Source organism: Leopardus geoffroyi, chromosome C3 (genome assembly GCF_018350155.1).
Source record: "Leopardus geoffroyi isolate Oge1 chromosome C3, O.geoffroyi_Oge1_pat1.0, whole genome shotgun sequence".
In the NCBI taxonomy this organism is placed as follows: Eukaryota; Metazoa; Chordata; class Mammalia; order Carnivora; family Felidae; genus Leopardus; species Leopardus geoffroyi.
The window spans coordinates 51417163-51442745 of record NC_059338.1 but is presented as its reverse complement, the minus strand read 5'-3'; the positions used below and the strand labels follow the sequence as shown (position 1 = coordinate 51442745).

Genomic DNA, 25583 nt, shown 5'->3' with positions numbered 1-25583 from the left:
TACCTTTTAGTTGTATTTTAAATTTTATTGTGTTCTTTTCATTACAGCAGTCTTAGAATACATTTTAATAACTTATTGGGTAAATGCCCTTGTGATTATTACACCCCCAAACCACTCACCCTAATATACTTTAAAGTCAGTTGTTCATACTCTCTGCACTCTTAAAAAATATTCTGGAGGGGCGCCTGGGTGGCGCAGTCGGTTAAGTGTCCGACTTCAGCCAGGTCACGATCTCGCGGTCTGGGAGTTCGAGCCCCGCGTCGGGCTCTGGGCTGATGGCTCAGAGCCTGGAGCCTGCTTCCGATTCTGTGTCTCCCTCTCTCTCTGCCCCTCCCCCGTTCATGCTCTGTCTCTCTCTGTCTCAAAAATAAATAAACATTAAAAAAAAAAAAATATTCTGGAGATTCTTATGGAATCACATTAAATTAATAGTTATGGCAACTGGTCTATTCAAATTGTTCTACGATTGCTTTAATCTTTTTCAATATTTTTAACTTTTCTTGAAAAATCTGTATTTCCTTAAGACTCATTTTTGACTGGGACACCAGGTGGCTCAGTTGATTAAACATCCAACTTCGGCTCAGGTCACGATCTGACAGTTCGGTAGTTTAAGCCCCTCGTCAGACTCTGTACGGACAGCTCAGAGCGTCAGAGCAGAGAGCCTGTTTCGGATTCTGTTTCTCCCTCTCTCTGCCCCTCTCCTGCTCACGCACTCTCTCAAAAATAAATGAACATTTAAAAAAAATTTTTTTTAACACTCATTTTTACTAGTATGTATAAGCACTGTCTGAATTCATCTACTACATGTTATAAATCAATTTCAATTACATATTGAAACATTTTGTATGACCTTTTTATTTGTCCCTCTACAGTCACCACCTTAAGATTTTCCCAGCTTCGAGTTCAATGTCTAGTTCATCAGTTTTCATTCTCATCTAAAAGTGAATCCATTTAATGACACAAATTCTTGAGGACAATTCTGACCACATTTCATAAATTTTGATATGTAGTGTTTTCACTACCATTACTTTTTGGATTGCTTGTAGCAGCATCTGGAACTACTCTTGGACACAAAGGTATTCAGAGGAGTTTAGTTTACTCTCTTCCCGATTATCTGTCTACATAATTTCTTTACTTGGGGTTCTGAGTCAGAGAATACAGATGACACAATTTATCTTGTTTTAGAATCAATCCATTTTTCTAAATGGTCCGAGACCACTATCAATAATGTATATATACCCTCTGATGCAAAGTATAAAGTGAAACAAGTACCTATTAAACCAAGCTTAAGTTGATCTCACTCAAAAAAAAACAAAAAACAAAAAAAAGTCCCGAGTCTTTATAATGGCCTAAGAAAGTCATGCACCAAGTGGCCTCTGTTAAGTTTTATCTCATTTCTACTTTTCTCCCCCTTGACTACTCCTGTTCAGCTACAAGGGAAATCTAAACTATGTCAGGCATGCTCCTACTTTAGGGCTCATTTACTTGTTAAGCCTTTGCCTAGAACTTGGGAATTCCAGAGATACTCACACGGGCTTGCTCCCACACCTCCACTTTGTTTAAAGGTAGTCTACTTCTGGGGCGCCTGGGTAGCCCAGTTGGTTAAGCGGCCAACTTCAGCTCAGGGCATGATCTCACGGTTCATGAGTTCGAGCCCCGCATCAGGCTCTGTGCTGACAGCTCGGAGCCTGGAGCCTGCTTCGGATTCTGTGTCTCCCTCTTTCTCTGCCCCACCCCCTCTCGTACTCTGTGTCTCTCAAAATAAGTAGACATTAAATAAATATTAAAAAAAAAGGGAGTCTTACTTTTATTACTATTACTATCTCTCCAACTAGATTGGAAGCCTGGTTACAGCAGGGATCTTGGTGTTATGTTTGTTCAATAATGTATCCCCAGAGCCTGTAATCAGTGCCTAGTAAATAGCAGATACTACAAACAACAAAAACAAAAAACAAAAAAAAACTGTTGGTTGAATAAATGAGTTTTAAAATCACAGGCTCTGAAGCCATAATGCCTAGGTTAAAATCTCTTACTAGTTATATTGTCCTGGGCAACCTCCTTAACCTCCCTGTGCCCCAGTTTCCTCCTCAATAAAAATTATAGTAATAATACTTATCACACAGGTTAAGTTCTGAAAATTTAAGTGGTTAATACATGTAAAGCACTTTAATGTCCATGAATAGTTAAGTACAAAGTAAGTGTTACATAATGACTAATATTACTGCTTTAATGAATTCTTTAGGTATACTTCAAAATCTCCCACTGTGTTTAAATTTTAATCAATTTTCAAAAAATTGTAACAAATTTTGCTTTATATAAACTCCAATGCTTATAGTATGTCACACAAATTACGACGACTTTGGGGAACTATACCTTTTACTTGGGTGAAAAATTGTATGTGTCTTTCATGCTTCCTTCCCTGAGTCCTCTTCCAGTATACACTTCTCTTTCGCTTGTGGTTGCTTTAGTTTTAGTTTCGCTATATTCTTTAGAATCCTTACATTTGCCAGGCTTATCCTCAACTATTCCTCTACTTTCAATCCATTTTGTGTCAATTTGCTTTAGGTCTGTCTCTTCTGAAGAGTATAGCTAGAAATGAAGGGTAGACCTTCAGCACAATATGTCCAATCCATTCTATCCCACAAACGCTAGTAGGATTCCTCCTCAACACTTCCCCGTCCTCCAGCAGCGGCTAAGGCTGGAGTCTTGTGGGAGACCCAGCCTTTGTCATCCTTAGACACACTTTTATTCTGCACATTGTGACTCATGTTAGGCAGCCTTCCTAAGTGGTTTTGTTAATCCTCTATAAATTCCTTTTAAGTTTGCAAGGTGAGGATAGTCATAGGTCAATGGGATTTCTTGTGAGTGAAGGTTAGAGACATATTAACATGTTGGTTGACTGGCTCAGTGTACTATCTCAAACCAGAGGTTTCCTTTATTACATGAGAAAAGTGCTGCTCTAAAAATTAAAAAAATAAAACAAAACACTATTCTGACCGCTTTTCTTTTCCACCCAGATTCAACTTCTATTCTTTCTAGCTCACTGCTAGAAATTCTAAATAAATATTATGTAAATGGCAATACTAGCAAACCTTTTCTTGTTCCTCTATGAAGAGACTGTTAATACTCAGCAGCCAAAGACTAATAGAAACACACACCTTTAGTTGAACAAGTTTTATTCATTACTCACTACGACTAAGAATACAGCACATTATGGGTAAGGGACAACTTACAAAATACAGGCTCATGTCAAGTGTTTGGGGAAGGGCTCTAGATTGAATACTGTCGAAAGTGGGAATAAATCTGTGACTGACCGTCTTTTTTTTTTTTTTTTAATTTTTTTTTAATGTTTATTTTTGAGACAGAGACAGAGCACGAACACAGGAGGGGCAGAGAGAGGGAGACACAGAATCTGAATCAGGCTCCAGGCTCTGAGCTGTCAGCACAGAGCCCGATGCGGGGCTCCAACTCACAGACCATGAGATCATGATCTGAGCCGAAGTCAGATGCTTAACCGACTGAGCCACTCAGGCACCCCTGTGACTGACCATCTTAATAAATCTTACCTAGAAGAACAGAAGACCACAGTAAAACTAAAATTGTAATTAGTAAACCAACAGAAATTGCTCAAATTAGCTGGAACAGAGGTGTCTTTGGTATTTCTTGTGGCTTGCACAGTGACTTTGTTTTTGTATGTGCTTAGACAGTTTATGAAGTAATCTTCTTTTTTCTTTCATCACAATCACAGAGTGGATATATCTCAGGTTGATGTTTTGTGAGATTATACTCAAAAGGAAAACATAAAGGTTCACTGTGAATGCAAAGCCTGTTTCCAGATTCAGAGACTGCAGTTCCCTCTCAAGTTTTTAAGGTATATTTCAACTTAATACTTTAAAATATCTCCTGATATATCCCATTATGTCTTATAAAAATAACCAGATCTAGTGTTTTCACGGCTGTTCAGTAACAAATGCAGGGGCACCTGGGTGGCTCAGTTGGTTAAGCAGCTGATTTTGGCTCAGGTCATAATCTCATGGTTCATGGGTTCTAGCCCCACATCAGGCTCTGTGCTGACAGCTCAGAGCCTGGAGCCTGCTTCGGATTCTGTGTCTCCCTCTCTGCCTCTCCCCCACTCGTGCTCTGTCTCTGTCACTCAAAAATATACAGACATTTTTTAAAGAATTAAAAGGAAGGAAGGAAGGAAGGAAGGAAGGAAGGAAGGAAGGAAGGAAGGAAGGGAGGAAGGGAGGAAGGGAGGGAGGGAGGGAGGGAGGGAGGGAGGGAGAAACAGACACAAACCAGGGCACCTGGGTGCCTCAGTAGGTTAAGAGCCTGACTCTTGATTTCAGCTCAGGTCCTGATCTCACAGTTCGTGGGATCAAGCCCTGAGCTGAACAGTGCAGAACCTGCTTGGGATTCTCTCTTCTCCCTCCCTCTCTCTCTCCCCTCCCCTAATCATGTGCTCTCTCTCTTAAAATAAACTTTAAAAAAAAGAATAGATGCAAAACAATCTATGAACTTACTATTCAAAAAAATAAAAGAACAGGCCAAATACATGCATGCATATGAAGAGAACACAGGACGTGCAAAGTAGTTACACCAACTAACCATGAAAGAGGTGGTTATCTAAGTAGTGGGAAAAGGAAAACACAAAAGCGGCATGATCCAAAAGAATTTTTTTTCCACTTTGATTTAAAAAAACAAAACAAAACACCACGCTATACATAAAGTGAATATACAAATGAACATGCATTTATAATTTTATGTAAGTTTATTTATTTTTGAGAGAGAGAGAGAGAGAGAGTGCGCACGAGAGTGTGGGGGAGGGGCAGAGAAAGAGGGAGAGAGAGAATCCCAAGCAGTCTCTGCCCTGTCAGCACAGAGCCCGATGCGGGTCTCAAACTCACCAACCATGAAATCATGACCTGAGCCAAAACCAAGAGTCAGATGCTTAACCAACTGAGCCACCCATGTGCCCCAAATGAACATGCATTTAAAAACACCTCAATGTTTCCCTTTTCCTATGAAGGATAGTATCAGGACAATTTGAAAAATCTGAGTAAGATACAGGGATTAGGTAATAGCATTATATCTATGTTAACTTTTGTATTTTAAAATTATATTGTGATTACATAAGACAATACCCTTGTTTTTAAGGACATACACACTGAAGTATTTAGAGGTAAAGGATCATTATGAATGTACCTTTCTCAAACAACACAGAGAAAAAAAATTATGTTTACATAAACAAAAGAGAATGAGAGTGAGAAAAGAAATGTAATCAAATGTTAACATTTGGATAATCTGGATAAAGATACAAAGGAATTCCTTTTATTATTTTGGTCACTTTTCTCCAAGTATGAAATTATTTCAACATAAAAAGCTTTTTTGTCAAAATTAGATTTGTCAAAATTAGATTTGACAAATATCAGCATCCCCAAATTACAGATGGAGAGAATAAAAGTCAAAATAATCATACAACTAATTAGAAGAGAGGTGAAGCTGAAGTCCAGTTTACTCAAATATGTACTTCACTTTCCACAGAAAGCCTTAACATTTCAACATAATGAGTAACTCATCAACAGATCTAACTATCTTATCCCAGAGAGAAACAATGTGATTATTCATAATTTCCTCTTACAGTACTTCCCTCCTCTCAAGGTCTGATGTTACAACCACTAAATTTTAAAAAATGTTCAACTCATCACTGATGAGCACATAAACAGCTATTTATGCATCAGAGGTATCCAAATCCTAATCGATGCCACAGCATTCAAAACAGCTGTGTTTGTGTCAGGACATTCCAGGAAACTAATCTACGATTTTACAACTCAGGTGATTATAGTCATTGTACCACTAAAACAAACTGTTAAATACATCATTTACCTGAGAACTGCCACTGAAACCAGGAGGTTGGTTGAATTCTGTGGAATCAATAATACTACTGCAAAATGAAGAGAGAAAAATATGATTTCAGTGTTTACATTATTCTATCAACAGAAAAGGTAAATCTAAAATATATCATATCTAAATCCAATATTTCTTCTTTCTAAGGAAAGAAAATATTTATTGCCAACAACTTAATTAGATATCAAATAAGTGCATAACCCATAAACCAAACATCAGGAAATATAAACAATTTACCCCTTGACCCGACCACTTAAACAAACACACTGTGAAAGAATGTCAATAAGGAATAATCACAAAACAGGTGTATACCCAAAGGTATTTGCTTCCATTTCATTTTCGGATAGGTTCATAGGTTGTATGGAATATTAGGAAAAGAACACAAGCAAGCAATTAAAGTTACAGTGAAGAGATCCTGTTATGCCCCTGAAGAGCTACGCACCCTCAGACACATACTTTATAACCACTGCGCTTCCTCATCTGCAAAGTGAGATGAGTGGGGGGTGAGCTATCTCTAGATTATCTAGAGTCCCATCCAGGTCCCAAATGTTAGGATAATCATCTTATAGGAAAGAAAATTACCAAAGGAATGGAATAAGTTGTAAAATACCAATACTCTCTTTCTCACAGTCCAAAACCTATACACTAGTTTTCTCTACCCCGATCAAAACATCATGCTTTCTGCATCAGTTCTTTTTATTTGGTTATAACCTCTGTGCATGTTCCTACCTAATCCTACAAAAACCTCTAAAACTATCTTTTTCTTTGTATTAGTTCTGTCTTACCATTTGTCTTTTCACGTCATCACTCCTACATACTTCTCATCTTTAAATAAACTAGCCTATGTTCATAGGTGTTCATTAACACCTGAAAATGGCAAAACATATATCAACCATGATCAACCAGTCATTTACATTTAAAAAAACTCTTCTTCCCTAATACTACTATAAAAAATGTTTATATTCTTGCCTACCCTAATGAAATTTAAGCAAGTGAAGGTAGTGATTAAGACGGGTCTCTCTACACAAATACACAAAATCATTATTTACTTTAGTATTCAAACGACCTCAAAAGTTATGAGAGGCATTCTTTCTTTCTTTAATTTTTTTTTTAATTTTTTTTCAACGTTTATTTATTTTTGGGACAGAGAGAGACAGAGCATGAACGGGGGAGGGGCAGAGAGAGAGGGAGACACAGAATCGTTAACAGGCTCCAGGCTCTGAGCCATCAGCCCAGAGCCTGACGCGGGGCTCGAACTCACGGACCGCGAGATCGTGACCTGGCTGAAGTCGGACGCTTAACCGACTGCGCCACCCAGGCGCCCCTCTTTAATTTTTTTTAATATTTATTTTTGAGAGAGAGACAGAGCACATGCAGGGAAGGGGCAGAGAGAGGGAGACACAGAATCCGAAGCAGGCTCCAGTCTGAGGTGTCAGCACGGAGCGGGATGCAGAGCTCGAACTCATGAACCGTGAGATCATGACCTGAGCTGAAGTCAGACACTCAACCAACTGAGTCACCCAGGTGCCCCAAAATGAGAGGCATGCTTAAGGGCAGAGAGTGGGTTTGTTAAATGACTGTGGGCAATTTACGAAAGGCCTTATCTGTCCACTAGTTTCTCCACCTATTAAAATAAGGAGACTGCAGAGAGGTGTGAGGTTTAAATACGAATGTTCTCAGGATAAAGCCAGACAAATGATAAACATTCAATAAATTTTTCCCTCTATTAATACAAAATTAGTCAAACAGTCTCACACTTTAAAAAAATACAATAAATCGCATGGAACTGTCTTCACGGTAGTCTTAAAGAAAAAAAAACAAAACAATCTTAATCCCTCATACCCTTAACTGTTCCTACAGGAAGGCTCAATTATATAAGAAGGTATTCAAAGCACTTACACTACAAATTAAAGAACACAATCTTGTAATGGGTTTCTTCTGATGAAATATAACCAGTGATCACCATCCTTGCAAAGAGCCATGCACTGGTAAGAAAAGATCATCTGCTACTTTTCGTGTACTCCATCCAGGGCTAAACATGAGGAAGCACGTATTCAAAATCTCTCTGTTCCTTTTACTAATGAAATCTAACCCCTTAGCATTTGTATAAACATTAACAAAATTATGTAGCTGCATATTTAGAGGTCAACAGAACAATTTCTAGATGTTTTTTATGGTATTATAATTCAGATTTCTTTGACTGCAAGCCTGAATAATGATACTGATATATCAGTGTGTATAGTGAGATAACTATATTTGACTACATGCTAAATATATATTTAAAAATCAATTTTTAGGGGTGCCTGGGTGGCTCAGTTGGTTAAGTGTCCAACTCTTGGTTTCAGCTCAGGTAATGATTTCATGGTTTCACGGTTTCAAGCCCCATGTGGGGCTCTGCGCTGGCAGCATGGAGCCTGCTTGGGATTCTCTCCCTCTCTCTGCCCCTCCCCCATTCACACTGTCTCTCTCTCTCAATCTCTCTCAAAAAAAAAAATAAACTTAAAAATTTTCAATAAAAATAAATTTGTAAAAGATTTCAAATTATAAGCTTAAAGTGATATTTTATTAATAATGACTGCAAAGTCTGAAATTTATTTTCTACAGATCTCATTCACCAGAAAAAATTTATTGCTACATACTGGACTGTAACAGACGAATCTGCAAAAGAAACTTCTTTAATACTTCTCTTTAAAATGTGTGTGTGTACAGGGGCACCTGGGTGGCTCAGTTGGTTAAATGCCCAACTCTTGATATCAAGGTTCATGGGATCAGGCCCCACGTCGGCCCTGTGCTGACAGCATGGAGCTTGCTTGGGATTCTCTCTCCCCCTCTCTCTCTGCCTTCCTGTTCTCTCTCTCAAAATAAACAAATAAATAAAAATATTGGGCTCAAAAGGATTATATAAAACTCAAATTCCTAAAACCTAAAACTCTAAAAATCAAATAAATCCAATACTTTTTGTGACTTATTTGAAGGTAAAACCTTCCCTAAACAGATCTGACCTCATTTCACTCACCATGAACATTCATGCTTCAATGATAAAATATTAATGTGCTTGATTATGTGGAACTGCCTCTTACTCCTCCATTAGTATTATGTAATAATTATATGGGGGCAGGGGGTAGGTGACAGAATACTAAATACTGAAACACTTCTGACTCCAAAGGCTTCCAAAAAAGTTTGGGAAACCTATACATCATACAGCTTGGGTTTATTTGAGAAATGTAACGTTAGCTCAGTAATAAAACTACTGGGTTCCTGAGTACACATCTATGGCCTCTGAGAAAAAAAAAAAAAAGAAATTCAGTTTGTTCTTCAAAGAACAGAAGTTACTGGAATATTTCAGAACTCCAAAAACATTTTCAAGGTGCCTGGGTGGCTCAGTCAGTTGAGCGTCCAACTCTTGATTTCAGCTCAGGTCATTATCCCAGGCTAGTGGGGTCCAGTCCTGCATCAGGCTCTTGTCGAGCACGGAGCCTGCTTAAGATTCTCTCTCTCTCCCCCCCTCCCTCTGCCCCCTTTCCCTGCTTGTGCTCTCTCTAAAATTAAAGAACATTCCCAGGGGCACCTGGGTGGCTCAGCTGGTTAAGCGTCTGTCTGCCTTCGGCTCAGGTCATGATCTCATGGTTGTGGGTTCAAGACCCGCATCAGGTTCTCTGCTGTCAGCACAGAGCCCACTTCGGATCCTCTGTCCCCCTCTCTCTGCCCCTCCCCTGCTCGTGCGCGCGCGCTCTCTCTCTCTCTCTCTCTCCATAAATAAATAAATAAATACCCCAATACCCTTATTAATTGTGCCTTTTAAATTATAGTTGATTAGGAAGTGTTGTAGTTACACAGTGCATAAGGGGACTGTATGAACCTAATGCTTATACTGCCTTTTAAAATGTCTGTAGTTCCATAATTATTCCTAAAGTTAAAAAAACAAAAGCAAAAGTGCAATTCATTTTAAAATTTTCTTGGTAAGAAGAGTTTCCTCAGGGAAAAACTTACTGTTGACAGATGTAAAAAGCAAGTATAATAGAAAATATCTGAAAGCACAGGTCTGAATCTATTGCTTTGCTGCCTCTGGAATTCTACTTGCTTGGTAGAATTTCAAAAACAAAAGAGCAAGCTCAAAAAAACAAGACTGACAAGACTGATTTGCCACTAAAACTAGCGAAAGTCCCAGTGTGTTAGGCTAAGTGCTGTGTTTAACTACTTTATATTCTACTACTATTTTCCAGTGAGGGGAAATAGTTTACAATTTAGTTATAATTCACACAGGAGAAATTTTTCATTGCAGATGATATAGGTACCACAAGTCTTAAGTGTTACAAAAACCCAGTTATTATCTGAAATAACCTCAGAAAAGGCTTTAAAAGCAAGGAAAGCAACAATAGATTCAAAGTAGAGGATCTGGAGAGTGGGAAAAACACGCTAGGACTTGGGTAGTGGAGAGACAGTAAACAGCAGAAATGGAAAATGGTAACAGCACATAAAATTTTATGCTTATATACAGTTATCTTTATATGTAAAACAGGGTTACCATATATTCTTTTAGTCTTCCCAGCCTCTCCCATTCCAGACCTCCCAGAACCAAGGTATATCTATAATAATCAAAGGGGTGAAAAGTTTCCTCTAGGACTAATCTGACAGGACAAAAAAGCCATCAGCAAGAGGATGCAATCACAGTATATGAATGGAATCAACCAATAATTTGCTTCCTGCCCAAACATTTAATTTTAATTTTCCTGGCTCTCCAAGTCCAGAAACTCGATTTCAGGTGGGTTTTTTGTTTTGTCTTGCTTTGACTTCAGGTGTTCTTAAGTCGTTATAAAAGTTTATATAACTGTACAGACTTGAGAGTAAAACAAATCTTTGCCTTATCCTCCACAAAAGATGAAATAAGCTAAGAATATAAAATTTTAGTGTTGAATATTTGAGCTTTCTCTTATGAAAAAATCCTATCTGATTTAAAGATTTATTTAAAAACATATCAGTAATACAGACATGTTCACTATCTACTAAACCAATATTTACATACTTTTAAAGTATGAACCCCCACACCTGCATTTAAATCTCTGGGATCTACCTCAGACCTAATGATCAGATTTGGGGATAGGGTTCAAAACTCTACATTACAAATAAGAGTCTTGGTGGATGCTTACACACACTGAAATTTGGTGTAGCCACACCTTACATTTCAGAGTTGGAATGGACTGTTAACATCTTCATCAAGTGGTGACAAATTACAGTTTAGTAATAAGAACTCAAAGGTGTTTTTTTAATCCTGAAAAGCCAACAAATCAAATGTAATTACTAAAGTTTTAGAGTTAAAAGCATTTTGGTTATTTTAAATCTTGGAATCGAAAAGTCTTATTTACATATTTTAAGCAGAATAATTAATGTGCCAGCACAACTTATTTTTCATCCTAAAGCTATGTAACCATCAGAGCAGAGTTCTAGGGTCTGTTTTAGTCACAACTATACCCCTAGGGACTAAAGCAGAGTTTTACGTATGTGTCATATGGCCTCCAAAACTGCCTGAGTGACTGAAGAATAAATTCTTCAAACATTCTAAATAAAGAAAGTGCACAGTTTCAGAAAAGGTCTTCATAACTTGCTACTTCTCTATTACCTATCAATTTAATGAGAAATGGCAGATGTATGAAGAGTACCCGCTACATTATTGCCAAGGAAGTTTGTTTTCTGTGTTTTGTCTTTCTTTTTGTTTTAAATCAAGTTGAAAATTCTGTAAGATTCTTTAATGTCCCTCATCTCCTAGGACTTCAATTTCAACTCCTTTGCATAGTATAGCATCAGTGTAAGGCAAGTAACTCCTCACTACTCAGAACAATAAAACAATCAACTGGTTTTACTATTTCTCCCACACCATACAGAAACGTCACTAAAAAACAGCCACACCATCATTTATGTTCAAAAGTGCTCAATGCAGGTACAGCAGAGATTTCTTAAGATCCACCTAACCTTCGAGATACAGAAAAATGTGTGGAGAATTTCCTATATTGTTACAATTCCCCTTTTGGATAAAGGAAATAAAGGCTAAATAAAAACTGTAGGTTTATGTAGGGAAAATTTTTCAAATATATAATAGAGACAAAACTCTAAGGATCAGAGTTAGCCTTGACCATAAAAGCATTTCAATTTCTATATTTTAAACAAGTTATCTCCCTAAGTAAAATAAAGCAATTGAACCAATAATAATTACCAAAAAGTACCAAGAACTTAAGCATCAGTATGTGAAGAAGGATCCATTAACACAGCCCTAGTCATAATCCAGCCAAAGACCTGACACGCAAGAATAAGAAATGTGGCTCCATTTTCATCTACTAAACCAAAGAGCCATCTCAAACCACCACCCACCACCACCACCCTCACATTTTTTTTAATGACTAAAGGTAAATATAATCTCTCACTGATACAGGGGAGTTAAAGAAATTATTTTTTTTATGTTTATTTTGAGAGAAGGAGGAGGAGCAAGGAGGGAGAGGAGGAAAGAGGAATTCCAAGCAGGCTCCACTCCGTCAGTGCAGAGATGGCTGTGGGGCTCGAATTCACGAACTGTGAGATCATGACCTGAGCCAAAATCCAGAGTTAGATGCTTAACCGACTAAGCCACCCAGGGGCCCCCTAAAGAAGAATTTCTTAATCTAGTCCAGAGCCATTATGAAACATCACATTCCTTTAGTTTCATTAGTTTACTCGATCAAATTATAAACTATACAAATTCACAAGGTATATACAAAATATAAAACATAGAAATTCACTACCCTACATATATATTCTTGATAATAAATAATTCTATATTGATAAAGTGACCCCTTGCTTTTCCTTCCTATTATACCTACATTTTGATTCATCTGGACCTTTGTCAAAAACGATGGAAACACAGGGGCGCCTGGGTGGCGCAGTCGGTTGAGCGTCCGACTTCAGCCAGGTCACGATCTCGCGGTCCGTGAGTTCGAGCCCCGCGTCAGGCTTTGGGCTGATGGCTCAGAGCCTGGAGCCTCTTTCCGATTCTGTGTCTCCCTCTCTCTCTGCCCCTCCCCCGTTCATGCTCTGTCTGTCTCTGTCCCAAAAATAAATAAAACGTTGGGAAAAAAAAAAAAAAAAAAAAAAGATGGAAACACAAATAAAAGGTAAGTCTCAAAAATATCTGATAAAAGAAGTTAAATAAAAGGTTTAAAGGTCTTATCTCTATTTTATTTATAAACCTCCCTCTTTTATACACAGAAAATCTTAATAAGCAATTCAAATTTTAAACTTATAAATGTGTCTTTTTAAAAAAATGAATTAAATTTGTGATCAATAGGAAGTCTCTTATGGGTAAAGGCATTTTAAAGATTGGAGAATCTAGGCCAGAAAAATTTTATTTACTGTAAATATTTATATTATATTTACTATTTTATCATAAGAAAGCAAAAGTTATTTGGCAAATTTAACTCCAATAACTCTCTGGATCATATTACAGCATATCTACCCTAAGCAAACAGAGAAGCTTAAACTAATACATCATCTTCAAACAAAGTTATCTGGAGTTCTGGAAACACAGAGGTAAGAAACTAATAATTGACAATTCTGAAATACTTGCTTAAAGACAACAAACCGATTGTGAGACAATTATTTCTATGGTAGAAATTGTAGAATTCTAGAATTTCTATGTAGAAATTGTAGAATTCTAGAATTTCTACATGAAAGAAGAAATTTGTAAAAATTTACAAGCAAAATTACTGGTAATGGTTTCAGAGAGGACTTAAAATCTAAATTTTAGATATTAGATTTTTTTTGGTCTAAGAATGTTTTAATCTAAACATCCATCAGGATGCCTGGGTGGCTCAGTCAATTGAGCATCCAACTTTGGCTCAGGTCATGATTTCATGGTTTGTGAGTTCCAGCACCACAATGGGCTCACCGCTATCGGCGCGGAACCCGCTTCAAATCCTCTGTCCCCCTCTCTGTGCCCATCCCACCATGCCTGTGCTCTCTCAGAAATAAAGGATAAACAAATAAAAATCATCACTGTCACTGACAAGAAAATCTTAACAGAAATGTTTCATTTTAGTAAAGTTTGAACTAAAAAGTGAAAAATGACTCATATATTAATAATCCTCTATAAAAATGGATTACGATATATTCACTCACAATGATACTATCAGATAAAAGGACCAATCCCATTTGGCAACAGGTAAGAGAGACTGCGCTTGCCTATCATTCTCTAGTTCACTCATAATTTGACACACACAGATATGTAACAATAAGTGTAAACTATAGTTCACTGGGAACTGTGGAGACTTTCTTCCTCACAATCCAAAGCAGAATGGAAAAGGCCCTGAGAACAGCAATCTTAAGCTTAAACTAATTCTAGTAAGAGAAATTTGTAATGGATGAAGGCTTAAAACTATTTTTTTAAAAACCATAACCTATTTATCAAAGAAAGATCACACACTCATCCCCCTCCCCAAACCCACCCTAATGAAGCTTGGCTGATAGCTTTGGGGGTTTTTTTGAAGATTATGTTAGTTTACTTATTAAGTATACTAAACCTCATGCTTCAATCAAGATCTCACAAAGTAATGAAAATTAAATAACATCCTAGGTTAAATACATATTTATTCAAAAACATAGTTTACACCCTATTATGTATAAGTGCTCATATAAAAATAAAGAAGTATAAGAAAAACTCAATAATCACAAAATTACAACACAGCATGGGAAACAGAAAAACTAGTACACATAGCACAGAAGCAAAAATAAAGTAAGCAGAAATGGGTTTTCCTGAAGTGTTTAATTCTATTTCTTCCTTCCTTTCTCCCCTGTCAGTCTTTAGGGAAATAGTATATCAAAAAAGAAAAGATAAGAGTTCACCCTTGGTTGGATTCTTGGGGAGGAGGGGTTAGAAAAGAGGAGCTATTTAAGAGAGGAACCCGAAGTTTCTAGGCAAAAGGAACAGGTATAAGCAAAGATATTTTAACATCTTGTTTGGGGAGTTAAATTCGATTCTTAAATCACACACACACACACACACACACAAAATTATGGAAGTCCATGCAAAAGAGTTGGATCTAAACCAACTTACATGCAGTGGAAAGCCACTGAAGGATTTTAAGTAGGAAAGAAACACGACCAGATTTCTGGCAATACTCTGGAGGAGGATAGTTAGAAGACCACTACTAGACTCCATGTGATATTGAGGGTCTAAACAAAGCAGCAGAAAGAGAATACACAGGATATGAAAATTACAGCTAATCATGGTATATAAAAGATAAAATCCTGGGGGAAGTGGGGCTGGAGAATACTCTTGTATGTCTTTTATTTTTCCTTTCATTTTAACTACATTAGCTAATCATTAACTTAGAATCTATGCAGGGGATTCAATGACCCAACACATAAAGAGGTACTCATTACAGAAGAAAATAAATGAGGAGCACCTGGGTGGCTCACTCAGTTAAGCATCTGACTTCAGCTTAGGTCATGATCTCACAGTTCATGAGTTTGAGCCCCGCAACAGGCTTTGTACTGACAGCTCAGAGCCTGGAGCCTGCCTCAGATTCTGTGTCTCCTTCTCTCTCTGCTCCTCCCCCCACTCATGCTCTATTTCTCTCTGTTTCTCAAAAATAAATAAACATTAAAAAAATTTAAAACAAAAAAGAAATAGAAGAAAATAAATGAATCTACAAAACGGCTTTTAAGGCAAACCTGCTTTAAAAGAAACCAAACACATTACAGTGAGGAATAAAACAAAAACTGTCTGGCATTTAAATAATAAAGCTAATATGGCGTGCCTGGGTGGCTCAGTTGGTTGGGCATCCAACTTCGGCCTAGGTCATGATCTCACTGTTCCCAAGTTCAAGCCCACGTCGGGCTCCAGGCTGACAGCTCAGAGCCTGGAGCCTGCTTCAGATTGTGTGTGTGTCTCTCTCTCTCTGTCTGTCTGTCTGTCTCTCTCTCTCTCTCTCTCTCTCTCAAAAATAAACAAACATTAAAAAAACTTAAGTAATGCAGCTAATAATTATGGGGGAAGAAAGTTATAATAATTGGAACTACATTCTATTTCCTAAAAATAAAAAAAAATTCAAATGTTGATAGTATAACATAACATTCTTTCCATCATGTTCAATTTCCCATCTTAATCTTAAGGATCATTTCCCAAGAGTAGTTAAGGGCTACATCATTTTTCCCAAATGCCTCTTTCAAACCTTAATATTCAAATTGCTTGTAAGAAAATACCAAAACACTCTTTTGAAGAAATTATTACGTTTACATCTGTTTCCCTTCTTCAACTGTTAAGCAGGTTAACTCTGCCAGAACCTCATTTCACAGACTTCACGAAACCCTGTATCTTTCATAAGATCTGCTAGTTTATTTTATAATACAACCACTTCTCATCTCTTCATCCACTAAAATAATCCAAAAAAATAAATCCTAATCCAAGGCACCACCTCCTCTCTTCTAGACTGTTATTTGCTTCCTAACTTTCTACCACAATTCCAATGGCAGGGCCGATACAGTCTCTCCTCCATCCTCCACATGGGTACCCCAGTAAAAATTTTAAAATCTAAATCAGTTCCTGCTCAAAACTCTGTCATGACTTTCTATCATATTTACACCTCATTCATGTGTCAGCTTAAATACTGCCTCCCCGGAGAAGCCAGACTATACAAACTGACATAGAATCCTGTTGCCAACCCATAATGTGCCTAGTTTTTCTTCCTAAGTTACTACTTATATGCTTTGTACTACTACTACATCATGTATTTGCTTGTTTGGTATCTCTCCCAATCTCACACAGACACCTACCAAAAGGTAAACTCCAATAAAGGGCAGGGAGTCTGTCAACCATACTCCCAACAGCTAGAACAGTGCCCGGCGTATTGGAGGCATTCAATAAAGAGAGCCCATTAAATGAATGTAATACTATATTGTCACATGTTAATAAAACCCATCTGTAAGAAACTGAATAATAAAGACATGGGCACAATAAAAAGAAATGCTACTATTAATTAAACAAGAGAGATAGGACAATGGGAATTGTCAATTTATTAGTGAATATTTTGTGAGATGACAATTTTTGCTTACCTGCATACACTCACATAATATTCCGTTGACAAAGATCCCATAGATTTCAGAAAGTGAACATTAAACTTAATGATAACAATATCCCACAGAATGAGTCATTCCCAAGTGTTTTAAAGAAAATAAAATATAAAGGAAAAAAAGTTGAATAACACAGCTAAAGTGACTCCAGAATCAACTTGAACTCACAAGGATTCTCCACAAATGGTTAATGAGGAAAATATCAAATATCCCAGGAACCTTCGTTCATTAGAACATTCCTTGTGCCCCTTTCCCCTGCCTATCATACCAAATCAAATACAGAGTTTTCCTGAACTGACAGAGGTTTTGAAGGGTAGTGTAATCTCTCATACTGGCACTGAACAGCCTGATAACCCACGTGTTATCCTGTAACTATCTGTCTGAAAAGCTTCCACTGGACCATTATCCTAAATGGACTGGCAAGTTAAAAAACATGTAAAATTGTTCTTACTTTGACCAATTCAAGCAAAAAAGTTCAAATTCAAATTTCAGGTAGTACATATTTCATCCACTAGAACTTTAGAGCTAGAAGGAACCAGTGACATTTACTATATTTCACAAATACTTACTGAATGAGGCCAGTCACTACTGCTACTCTATAACCTAGGGAAACCATCAAAAGCAAAACCAATACAATCCCTGGTCTCATACAGCATATAGAAGAAAAGACAAATTAACAATGCAGTGTTATGAAGAAAATACCAGGGAGATCTAAATAACAGATTTAATGCCCTCATTTTCAATCTGGGGAAAGTGATGTGCCCAAGAAAATTCAACAGGTCAGGGGAAAAGCCCAAGGTTTTACTTTATAACTTTTTCTCTAATATTACCTACCATTTCAATTATAGATTTTTAAGGTCATCTGATTTTAATTTACAAGATGTTTAAAGCTACTATTATTTCAAGAAATTCACCAAACTTTTAATCCAACAGTGAATTCATAATATTACTTTATTCTACTAACTATTCATGGCATGAAAATTCAAAGCATTAAAGAAACAGATGGGCCATCTGAATCTCATTTCTACATCGTGACCAAAAGTAATTTCTCAGGGGTTTTGTACATTACACAGAAAAGGCTTCCAAGGACTACTACCATATGTGCATTTTGCAACATAAATCCTAAGTAATTACAAGTTTGAAGCTTTGTACCTGTGTGATGGAGAAGGAGCTTCAAATTGAGGCACTGTGCTATCCTCACTGACAGGAGAGTACAAGCCGCTCATTTCCTGAAAGCACAATTATCTGAGTTATAGGAGACACTCCAAACAGAAGAAGTGTAAATCAAAATGAGATATATCATCTTCCTTTCCAATCCCAAGTTTTATTAGTCCATTTTGTCTCAACATCCAAATTTCTCAAAGCTTCCTCTCCTCAGAGTACAAAAGTAAGAATATTTAAAAAGTTAAGAGATAGCCTTTCTATGGTACACATTCTTAAAGAACCAGAAAGTCTTTAATAAATATTGTTCATGCCGAATTAAGTCACCAAATGTAGAAATGGTCAAATGCAAATATTTCAGATGAGATGTACAGTATACGATGTGAACAGTGAACAAGCTAATCATTAATCCAAGTGAGAATCTACTGATTAATATTAAGATACACATGACAGTATGGTAACTGGATCATTAGGTTCAGCTCTCTGAAGTAGAGAAAAATAGGATGTGCCTATTTTAAAAATATCCCTGCAAATATTAAGAAAAGTAACTGTCCTCTTGACTCAAATATTAGCTTTTTAAAATAATGACTTAAATTGTAACTCATTAACTCAGAGGAAGAAGACTCCTAATTAACTATTATTGCATAAGTTATGTACCTCTAACTCATACCAACAACCAGGCCTTTTATTATGTGCTCTTTTGATTAATGGAAAAGCAGCAAATTTCAAAATGCCACTAAAGATACATAATCTGACAGAATTACTTCTGTGTAATCCAAGCTCAGTTCAATCATGCAGCCAAGCAAGGGACATAAATATAGGAGTAACAAGTTAGGAATGTCACGTGGGATACTGAATTTCCACAAAATATTAAACTCAAGATCATTTCACATGTTCTACATATCAGCAAAAGAAAATTACAACACATGTGAACAATTTAAAACATACACTAAATGTAAATGTAGCTGCAGAAAATAATGTCACATAATAGCCTATGACCCTCCAAAAGGTCCTCCGATGGATTTCCATAAGTAAACTATATTATACTGTAAATGCCTAACTATTGTCCCTGTGTTCTCCTAACTCTTTGTAAATTAACCTTAGCATGGTAGATACATAAAGAATTATTTACTTAATAAAAGAAGAAAATTGTGACATCATTTTAATAATAACCGAGGGTTTTGTGGGAGTTAATTTAAGTTACTATGATAGCATACCAAGAAAATTATTTTTTTTCAATCTACCCAAGAATAATTATGGCAATAAAACAGTGAAAACAAATTTAGAACACATTTTATCATAAAGTGTTCAGAATGCTTTTTCTATAAAAATGCACTCTGAATTAAAACTAAAGTAACATCTGTTACTTTCGATATAATGAAAACAAATCCCATAAATTCAATGCAGTAATTTAAAGGAAAAGAGACAATTTCATGAAACTGAAAATTGCTAGAGATGTGAGAAATTCTTGATCTCTTACTTCCACTCTTTTAATATCCTCTTCCAAAACACTCAGCTCCTTCTGGATCTGTTCCAGTTGCTGCAGACAAAAGAGAGAGGGGGAAAAAAGCCTAAACCAAACCACACTGGCATCACCACGATCATAAAATAACTTCACATTTGGAAAATAATTCCTAGAAAACTGAGCACTAATAGGGATTGCAGGGAGGAAAAATTGCAGACAAAAAGAGCTGAAAGTTCCATGTTAAAAAGTAAATGTAGAGACTTAATAATTAAGAAAACACAATTCTGTACTTCTTTAATGCAACACGGATTGACTTTACATAGACTTTATTAAGATACAAATGAACAAAAATGACAATGTGACTTAATAAAAATATAAAACATCCAAATACTTTCCAATTACCTCATTTGTTAGCAGTTAATGTCAACATGTCTGTTGTCAACCCCATTTTAAAAACAGAAATTAGTTTCATAGAGGTTAAATCCCACCACCCAAAAGCAATCACAAGTTAGCATCTTAACACTTCCTTCCCTCTGAAGCATGTTTTTTAATTTTTAAAGTATTTTTTTATCTTCTTTTTTAAGTTTATTTGGGGGGGGGGGGGCAGAGACAGAAGGATAGAGAGAGAATCCCAAGCAGGTTCCACACTGTCGGTGCAGAGCCTGATGCAAGCCTGAACTCACAAACCATGAGATCATGATCTGAGCCAAACTTGGACTCTTAACCAACTGAGACACCCAGGCGTCCCTTAAGCATTTCTTTTTTTTTTTTTTTAATTTTTTTTTTTTTTAACGTTTATTTATTTTTGGGACAGAGAGAGACAGAGCATGAACGGGGGAGGGGCAGAGAGAGAGGGAGACACAGAATCAGAAACAGGCTCCAGGCTCTGAGCCATCAGCCCAGAGCCTGACGCGGGGCTCGAACTCACGGACCGCGAGATCGTGACCTGGCTGAAGCCGGACGCTTAACCGACTGCGCCACCCAGGCGCCCCTAAGCATTTCTTTTAAAAGAAATGTTTACAATAATGTTTAATCTTTGATATCTTACCCACTGCATCATAACCTTTTCCCATGCCATTAAAATGCAAACATTTTAACTGCTAAATCACATTCAACAATATATTTAACCATTCTCATCTTACTAGAGATTTATGCTATTTGCCTGAGTGATTCTGGAACATGAGCCTGCATTTCAACTTTTATTAGAAGATTATTAGGAGGGCCTGGGTGGTTCATTGGGTTGAGCATCTGACTTTGGCTCAGGTCATGATCTCACAGTCTATGAGTCTGAGCCCCACATCGGGCTCACTGCTGCCAGCACAGAGCCCACTTCAGATCCCCTGTTCCCCTCTCTCTGCCCTTCCATTTCTTGCTCTCTCTCTCTCTCAAATAAATAAATAAATAAATAAATAAATAAATAAATACTTTTTTTTAAAAAGGAAAGATTTTTTTAAAAAAATATTATTAAAATGAAGTTAATCAAAAAACAAAATAGTTAGGAAGGCTTCATTATGTTAAACTGCTTTCCAGAAACACTACACAAATTTAAATTTCTACCACCAGTATATATAAGCACCTATCTTAATCTAAACCAAATAAACAGAACCAATTTTTAAAATGTAAAATAACAAAAATGAATACTTCTACTTATGAAAAGATGTGAAACAGGTTCTACTGCACATTAGGAAAATGAAAAGCACAGAAAAGGTAAATGATTTGCCCGAGATCACTCAGAACGTAAGTGACAGAACTGGTGTTCAAATCACAGCAGCCCTCTTGCTCCAGAATTCATGCTGTTAAACCATTAAGCTATACTATTTCTTGAAAACAGTACCTCATTATTTAACCTTTTATTTCTTTAATGACTGGTAAGGGTAAGCAGACTTTCAAGGTTTTATTAACATTAGTACCTTCTCTTCTGTGGCAATACATACATAATGGGTAATATAATTGATAACTTACTGCTAATAAACACTGGGAAGAACAGGATTTAGAAAACTATAGCCCTTGCCCTCATGGAACTCAGTCCAGGGGAGAAATAAACAAGTAAGCCAACAGTTGAAATAGCGTAGTAAACATGATGATGATGGTACGCACACAGAGTGTAAGAGAAGGTTGCTCCTAACCTAGATGGAAAACTGGGGAACAGGGGAGAGGCAACTGGATAAGTGAAATTAGATCTGAAATCAAATGAAAGGCTGAACCTTGAAGGACTAACAGAATTCTGCTAGGGAAAGCAGGGAGGAAAGAGAAAGAGCTAAAAGCTATGATAAAGGAGAATAATAAATCTGAAGCTATGATAATGAATAAAATCACCCAATGTCAACCAGTTTGGTCAGCAGAGATGAGGAAAAAAACGACATGGTAGGGAGAACAGCAATGTTTAAGAGATGGGCAAAGGACGATGGAGCAGCCCTGCACGAACTACCATGAAATGCAAAGCAGCAGCCACACAACCCGAACACAAGACAGCATACTACCACAGAAACCATGGAGGAGTGGGGGGTGAGTGTAAAAAATAATTAGCATTTGTCAAAAGCTTTCAACTCTTCTATGCACCGTAATAAATTTTTCTCCACCCTAAAATTTTTCACTCAATACTCCCACCTTAACTGAAACCTCACTCTCCCCCCAAAGACAAAGTCTATCTTGGAATTCTTTCAAATAAACGCTGATCAACTGATAAATACTCACATGCCCCATGCTTCACAGGGGACTTACCACTTCTACTGCATATCATGCCCATTTCCAATAATCAGTCTTCTACTCCAAATCACTCTGGTCTGGTTCAATCTAAGCAGCCAAATCACTCTAGGGATCTTAGCCTTCTATAAACAACCCAGTCACTTCCCGTCATCACTGACGCCTCTTGTCTTTTGCCTTTTGGTTCATGCATATTTTCAACTCCAGTGATCTTAAGCTCTGATTTGACAAAGCATCCCATGGTCACCAATTAACCTTTATCATTAATTACCCTGAAATGTTCCACTCTTCAAATCTTTATTTAAACAAATGCTAGGGATCTTTATATGAGTGCTTTAAAAATTAAATTTAGGGTCACCTGAGTGGCTTAGTCAGTTAAGCGTCTGACTTCAGCTCAAGTCAGATCTCACGGTTCGTTACTTTGACTCCCACATTGGGCTCTGTGCTGACAGCTCAGAGCCTGGAGCCTGCTTCAGATTCTGTGTCTCCCTCTCTCTCTGTCCCTGCCCTTTTAGTTCTCTCTCTCTCTCTCTCTCTCTCTCTCTCTCAAAAATAAATAAGCATTTTTTAAAAAGTTACATTTAGGGGCGCCTGGGTGGCTCAGTCGGTTAAGCATCGACTTCAGCTCAGGTCATGATCTCGTGGTCCGTGAGTTCGAGCCCCGCGTCGGGCTCTGTGCTGACCACTCAGAGCCTGGAGCCTGCTTCGGATTCTGTGTCTCCCCCTCTCTCTCTGACCCTCCCCCATTCATGCTCTGTCTCTCTCTTTCTCAAAAATAAATAAACGTTAAAAATTTTTTTTTTTTAAGTTACATTTAAAAGAAAGATGAGGGGCGCCTGGGTGGCTCAGTCACTTAAGTGTCTGACTTTGGCTCAGGTCATGATGTCACGGTTTGTGAGTTCGAGCCCCGCATCAGGCTCTGTGCTGACAGCTCAGGAGTCCGTAGCCTGCTTCAGATTCTGTGTCTCCCTCTCTCTCTGCCCGTCCCTCACACTCTGTCTCGAAGTAAAATAAAGATTTTTATATATATGAAAAATGAAAGTAAACATCTACAATACCAACATCCAAAGATAGCCAACATCACTGGTAGGATACATAATATATAATAACTAAGATCAAATTAATAATTTTCATTCCACTTTTGAACTTGAAACACCAGAAAAAAATTCCAGTATCTCCTGAAATCCCAAATTATTAAACTCTAATGTCCTATTCTCTGAAGATAATGTCCCATCCTTTTAGTATCCCAAAAAGCTCTGGCTGGATAACATACATATTATTATACATGGATGATGCTATATATGAGGTGAACTACACAAAATTGCCAGTGTTCAACAATTTTTACTTCCAAAACCAGTAATTTCATATGGTTCAACTTAAAAAAACTATCACACTAGAATAAATATCCTGAGTATATATCATTTGTTCTCCCTGGAAAATGGGAGAATTTTTGTTTTAAGATTTCAATTATACTCTACTTTTTTTTGAAGACAGAATAAGTTCACAGACAATCAAAAACCTGGGAATATAAAAATAAAAATATTATAAAAGCTAAAAATAAAACTAAGGTACCAGTGCTGCCCTAATATATACATGTAGAACATAAAACAAAATGATGTAACCTACCTATGTGAAAAAGCCTGAAAAAGTATCAAGACAAAAAAAATTTTCAAGATTGGAGAAATGGAAATCACTTAGCACATATTAAATCTGCGACATTTACATTTAATGATGAGATTCTGAAGGGGTTCAGTTAAATTACTGGGGCACTACGATACTGGGATTTATAATAAGAAATTCATAATTGGTCTTATTCGGCTCCTGGACACAGCTCCTAAAATGCTTGGTGGTAAGTGTCCTTCTGTGTGCTTAATGACATGACTGGTGGCTGGCGCTCCTGTAGAGCCTCCAGATGAGGGCTGGTTGCCAAGGGAACCAAGTATATAATTAGGTTGGGACTTTCACCCCACTACACTATGCCCAGGAAAGGGAGAAGGACTGGAGATTGAGTTTAGTCACACCTTTGCAATGAAGCCTCCAAAAAATCCGCTAACAGAAGGTGTTTGAAGGGCTTCTGGTTTGGTGAACACATGGAGATGCTGAGAGGGGGTCACACCTAGAGAGTGTATGGAAGCTCTGGGCCCCTTCCCATCTACCTTGTTCTGCACATCTCTTGTATCTGGCTGCTCCTGAGTTGTATCCTTTTATAATGAAGTGGTAACCTAGCAAGTAACTGTTTTCCTTAGTTCTGCAAGTGATCAAACCCAAGGAGGAGGTCATAGGAACCTCCAATTTATAGTCAATCAGAAGAACAGGTGACAAGGTGAACTGCAATTTGCATCTGAAGTGGCATCTCAGTCTTGTGGGACTGAGCCATTAACCTGTGGGATCTGAGGCTAACTCCAGGTAGACAGTGACAGAATTGAATTGCATTGGAGGACACCCAGTTGGGTGTCCACAGAGAACTGAAGAACTGCTTATGTAAGAATCACTCACATATATGGTAGCCAGAAGTATGAGAGCAGAGTGATAAGGGAAGCAAGTGTTTTCCCATCAGGCAACAATGCAAGACATTATAGTAATAGAAAAGAGAAGAAAGACACAGACAACAATTCTAAGGAAATAGAAAAGAGAATTAATCTAAATTCACTCTTCAAACATGTTTTGTAACTGGGAGCAGCAGGATCTAGAATAAAAGTATAAATCAGAGTTGAAGAATGTTTTGGTGATATGGAGAAAGTCCACAAAGATAAACTACCATTACCTGGATGAAAACTGATCACAAATTGGGAATGATATCCAAAATCAACCCTGGATTGTATCATCATGAGTTTGGGGATTACTAAAAATAATAATAAATACATATGATGGAGAAATGCTTGAAGCTCAGTCTTAAACCTGTATTAAGGCACTTTCTTTTTTTTTTTTTTTTTTTCAACGTTTATTTATTTTTGGGACAGAGAGAGACAGAGCATGAACGGGGGAGGGGCAGAGAGAGAGGGAGACACAGAATCGTTAACAGGCTCCAGGCTCTGAGCCATCAGCCCAGAGCCTGACGCGGGGCTCGAACTCACGGACCGCGAGATCGTGACCTGGCTGAAGTCGGACGCTTAACCGACTGCGCCACCCAGGCGCCCCTAAGGCACTTTCAACACAGCATGATGTACCAAAACCCAAAGAAAATTTAAAGACACATTTAAATTTAATAAGTGAAGGTTAAAAAAAAAAAAAAAAGTGAAGTTTCAGAATCCCT

General features: G+C 37.4%; 1 protein-coding gene across 5 annotated transcripts in view; it reads right to left on the bottom strand.

Annotated features, from left to right (window-relative positions):
* The window catches only part of COP1 (COP1 E3 ubiquitin ligase), a 257893-nt gene that overhangs the window by 166843 nt on the left and 65467 nt on the right, over positions 1-25583 (bottom strand). For all 5 annotated transcript variants that reach the window (XM_045452820.1, XM_045452818.1, XM_045452822.1 and 2 more), the window contains exons 7-9: positions 19643-19702; positions 18154-18230; positions 5887-5944 (exon numbers count right to left, since the gene is read on the bottom strand). In XM_045452820.1, the coding sequence (XP_045308776.1) occupies positions 5887-5944; positions 18154-18230; positions 19643-19702 (195 nt within the window). The remainder of the gene's footprint in view (positions 1-5886; positions 5945-18153; positions 18231-19642; positions 19703-25583) is intronic.